Here is a 4,785-nt window from a genome sequence, read left to right on the forward strand (position 1 = left end):
CCCCCTCCCCCTTTCCTTCCTTCCCTTCCTTCTTTCTTCCCTTCCCTCCCTCCCTTCCTTCCTTCCTTCCTTCCATCCATCCTTCTCTTCTCTTTTCTTCTCTTTTCTTTTCTTTTTCTTCTTTTTCTTTCCAGTTAGTCCAGTAGCAGCTCCTGTCAATTCTCCATCTTCTTGTTTAGATACACCCACTTCCTTCCTTCCACATTCTGCCATCTATCCAAGACCACTGAAATAGCAACATGACAGGGCACCTTCCTTTCAGTTTCGACCCTTTCTAATGCTATCTCCACCCAGCAGTCAGTGTCATCTTTTAGAAACAAGCTCTCTCGCAACTTTCTGTTGCAACGACAATAAAACCCAATGGTCATTCTAAGGTACCTAAGACCACCTATGATGGAGGTACTCCTACTTTCCAACTTCATCTCAGCCATACTGACCACTTTTCTGTTCTCCAAATCAGCCCTTCCTGCCTCTAGACCCTTAACTGGATGTCCCCGTTCCTTGAAATGTTCTACTCCAAGCTTTTCCAGAACTTACATGTTTCCATCCTTCAAGTTTCAGGGTCTGTGTCCTTGCCAAGTATAGTGTCCAAGAACAGAATAGTGTTCTCGCCAAGTTTCTCCCTGCCTTTGTCATGATCACTGTGGTTTTTCTCTCTTAGCACGTATCACAGGTTGTAATAGTTTGTTGGTTAAAATCCCACTACTGGATTTTTAAGCCCTATGAGGGTAAGATTCTTGTATATCTTGTCCACCTTATTCCCAAAGCCTGGTTCAGTGCCTGCCATGGAACAGAGGCTGAATCTGTAACTGCTGAATAGATGACCACCTGGATAAATGAATGAAATTGGAAATGAGTCCACTTTGAACCCTGGCCTGGAAGGTGGCTGGAGGGCTAGCTCCCCTGACAAAGTAGATTCGGGATAGACCAAGAAAGCCAGCTACCTACACCAACCTTGGTTACAGAAACAGAGGTTCTCGGCTGGTCCTAGCTTAGGAAAAACAACTCAGCCCTGACTTGTCCTGGATCATAGTGATTAATACTTATCTTGGAACAAAACCCTCAGTGAACCTTTGCTTTCTGCCCTTGGCTCTGGCTTTCACTAATCCCATTTGGTACAAGAGTTGGAGAACTGGTCTTCGGGGTCTGCTCTCCAGGTGTCACCACTGTGGCCTTGTCATTGCTCCCAAAGGTGAGCAGGGAGCTTTGCTTCAGTCCCAGGCTGTGTCACTTAGTAGGTAGCTGATCTTTAGTGAGAGTCTTATCTCCTGGAACCTCTTTTGTATTTTTTCTCCCAAGCATATCTATTCTGCTTTTGTATAACTGAAATTAGCACAAAATTACCATGAGAAAATGCTGGCCTTGGCCTTATTCTTGGTCCCTTTAGGCTCTCATGTTCTAGAATTTATTGATTCACTCACTTGTTCTTTTAGGGTTTACTGTGTAAGGACCCACTTGGTCCTTACTACATGCAGAACTCTGGGTCATACCAAAACATTGTCACAGGTCAGGTTCTGCATGGAGAAAGTTGATTGGGAATGAGGACTGCAAGACTGGGCCGATGGAGAAGTACAACCACAATGTAGTCTCAGCAAAGACTTCAGCTGATTCCAGAGCAGCTATAGGTTTGGAATGGTTGTTTAGAGTTTTCTTGAATTGAGCCAGAGGGGCTAAGCCTTCCTACTCCACATTGTCCAGTTGTTGGGTACAGACTGCCCCTGGGAAGAGGATGTGACCTTGGGCCAGGGGCTGTGTTCAGCTAAGGCAACTCTGGAGAACTGCCAACATTTCCAGCAACAGGGGAAATGCTCACCTCAGTCCAAGAGGAGGGATCTGGGCAGAGCATTGTGCATCTTCTGCACATGTTTCCTTGGCCTTGCAGAGATGGCAGTACCTGTCTTGCGCTTGTGGTTCTAGGCACATTTGAGTTCTAGTCGTGGCTCAACCATGTACCAACTGGTCCCTGAACAAGCTCCCTCTCCCCTGTAACTGAGGGATGTCTTGTACCTGGTGAACTTTCCTCACGGTTAACTGTGGGATGCTTTGCATGTTTGTAGAGGGCCTTAAAGTGAGAGAAAGGACTTCGATGTGCTGAATATAGCAGTAAACACTCACCCACACAGCTTGGTGGGAGCAGGGGTGGGCTTGGGTAGAATAAACACCAGCCCAGGTGGGATGTGGTAGTGCCATGTAGGCTGTGAAGAGTAGTACAGCTCTGGGGCAGCAGGACTGCCATTCATACAAGGCACTGCTCTCACCTCCAAGTGCCCTGTGGGTGGCTGGTCACTGCCCTCCTGTTTCCACCAAGAATCATGGGCATGCTTCATGTGCACCACCTGACTCTGGCACTCTCTCCTTCCAGGTGACGCAGAAGTTCTCCCTGGTGATTGTGCAGGGCCACCTGGTGTCAGAAGGGGTCCTACTCTTTGGCCACCAACACTTCTACATCTGCGAAAACTTCACACTGTCTCCCACGGGTGATGTCTATTGTACCCGTCACTGCTTATCCAAGTGAGTTATCCACTTCTCCCAGCAGATTCTTCCCTGAGCCCCATTCATCCTTACCAGCCTCCCCTACTGTTCCCCTTCTCACCTTTTTCTTACAGTGGGCTTAGGTTTGGGCCTAAAACTGAGCCATGAGATAAAATAGAAGAGCCTGCAGGCATAGGCCATCCATGGCCACGGTTCCCCTAAGCAGTGATCGGGACTGGGTACCAATGTGGCAGCTCCTCAGGTCTCCCCTAATGTGGAATGTCAGGACTCAGGGATCAGTCCTTCAGTTATTTGCGTGGCTGAATTCAGTCGCCATCAATTTACTCATTCAACAACATGTTGGTTGCTCATTCTGCATAAGAAAACAGGCACCGCCCCCCTCTTCCGAGGGACTAAATGCAATTGGCAGCATGCATAGTTTCTTTTGGAAACTGTTGGCCGCACACTATGATCCTGGGACAAAATATGTATTATGAGAGGGCTCTTCAGGGTTCAGGATTGGAGGGATGGCCTGGGACTGGAGTGGTGGGGAAGAGCTACCTGAGGAAGGGACCAAGATCTGAGTCTTGCAGAATGGGTAAGACTTGGGAAGAAACTTGAAGTCATTTTTACACCAACAAATACCAGAGGCCTTTGGCAGGAAATGCCGAGTTCTTTAGGATCTAGTGCAATTGGTCTGTTTGGGTACGGTCAGCCCTTATTGTGTAATTCTCCTGTGTTTATGAAGTAAGGCCATTCAAAAATCAAATTGACTGAACTTTTGCCAAACGTCCAATTGTCAAGTGTATGTTTTCACTTGATCACTGTCTTCAAAGATATTTGGATGAAGATTTCTTCTTGCAGTGATAGGCCTTGCCTTTTCCAGTTGACCCAGTTTCAGATAATGACAAGATGACCTCTTAGCCCGGTGGCTCTCAAACTAGCTGGCACCAGCATCACCTGGAGGGCTTGTTAGCACACAGATCCCTGGGTCCCGCCCCACCCTAGTTTCTAATTCAGAAGGTCTGGGGCAAGGCCTGAGGCTTAGTAAGTTCCTAGCTGATGCTGATTCTATCGCTGGTCTGGGACCACACTTTGAGAGCCACTGTTTTAGGCTACTGACAGAGGAGTCCAAGTCTTATCTGTCAATAACCAAGAACTTTAACTTGCAATTGTCCTATCACTTCCAGCCTATGTCAGGAAGCAAGAGTTGAAGGAGTGCGGAAGAGTAGATGTCAGCCCACCTTGGTTGATTTAGATCAAAATGCTTTAAAGTGCTTGGCATTTTTCTGTCTGCTAATTTCCATATTTTATTCATACCAAATGTTCACCGATTGCTGTGAGTCTTTTGTGCTTCTCCAAGGCAAGAGAAGCATAATTAATACTTGGCATCCTCATCCCATCTTATTGCTCATGTTTTATTGATACTGATCAATATGGACAATAGGCCTGCAGCCGTGCCTCTCTGAGAGCTGATGAAAGCTTTCTACTCTATCCGTATGCCCGGCGTGCCCCTGTGATGACTCACATAATCCACTGCTATGCTCTTCACCTCTGGTTTACATAGACTTAGTGTTAGATAAGATCTTATTGATTAGGTAAATTGTGTTTATGAGTTGCATCTAATCATGATCAAATTCACTATATCTGCACTTTTAACAGAAATTCAGTGGTCAGATTTTATGTACTCACTTGATTTGCAATGACGGACAAGGGAGACTTCTCATGTCTGAAAATGTACTTTTCTAGAATGCAAGCAGGAGTAGAATGAGAACAAATCACTACCCTGGAATTACACTGGGGAAGTGCCCAGGTAGTTTTAGTCACCATACCTCAAAGAAGCATTTGTTATTCAGACAGTGCTTTCTCTCCGGGGTCTTGTCTACTGCCCTAAGAAACTACTAGCACTCCTGGAGATGCAGTTCTGAGACAGACTATTAGATCATGCCAGATCAATGGGAATTAAGTCTTATTTTGACCATGGAGATTAAAGAAGATACATAAATAAGCTTGGTAAAAATAAAGCTAAGTCAAACCTGCAATGCTTCTGTAAAAGACTGCTATGAAATGGAGTCGGTTGCACATTAGACCTTGAAAGAGCCTCTCCGATGTAGCATAAAAATATCCTAAATCAAACTCAAGAACACTGCAGATTCCTCGACAGTGATTGGACTTTGCACTTTGGAAATTTCCTCAGAAATGAACAGCCTTCTGAGAAGGTTGGCTTTTGCTTGTAGTAGGTCCGTTTCTTAGCTGATTCGGGTGGTTGTATTCATTTGCTAGGGCAGTCAAAAACTGGGTGGCTTAAAAAAA

At 45.7% G+C, this 4,785-nt stretch overlaps 1 protein-coding gene across 4 annotated transcripts in view; it reads left to right on the forward strand.

Moving 5' to 3' along the window:
* Positions 1 to 4,785, forward strand: part of WDFY4 (WDFY family member 4) — a 305,713-nt gene that overhangs the window by 212,574 nt on the left and 88,354 nt on the right. For all 4 annotated transcript variants that reach the window (XM_017885513.1, XM_017885510.1, XM_017885511.1 and 1 more), the window contains one exon: positions 2,363 to 2,511. In XM_017885513.1, coding sequence (XP_017741002.1) covers positions 2,363 to 2,511 — 149 coding nt within the window. The remainder of the gene's footprint in view (positions 1 to 2,362; positions 2,512 to 4,785) is intronic.

This window comes from Rhinopithecus bieti, unplaced genomic scaffold (genome assembly GCF_001698545.2).
Source record: "Rhinopithecus bieti isolate Rb0 unplaced genomic scaffold, ASM169854v2 scaffold_15143, whole genome shotgun sequence".
NCBI lineage: Eukaryota > Metazoa > Chordata > Mammalia > Primates > Cercopithecidae > Rhinopithecus > Rhinopithecus bieti.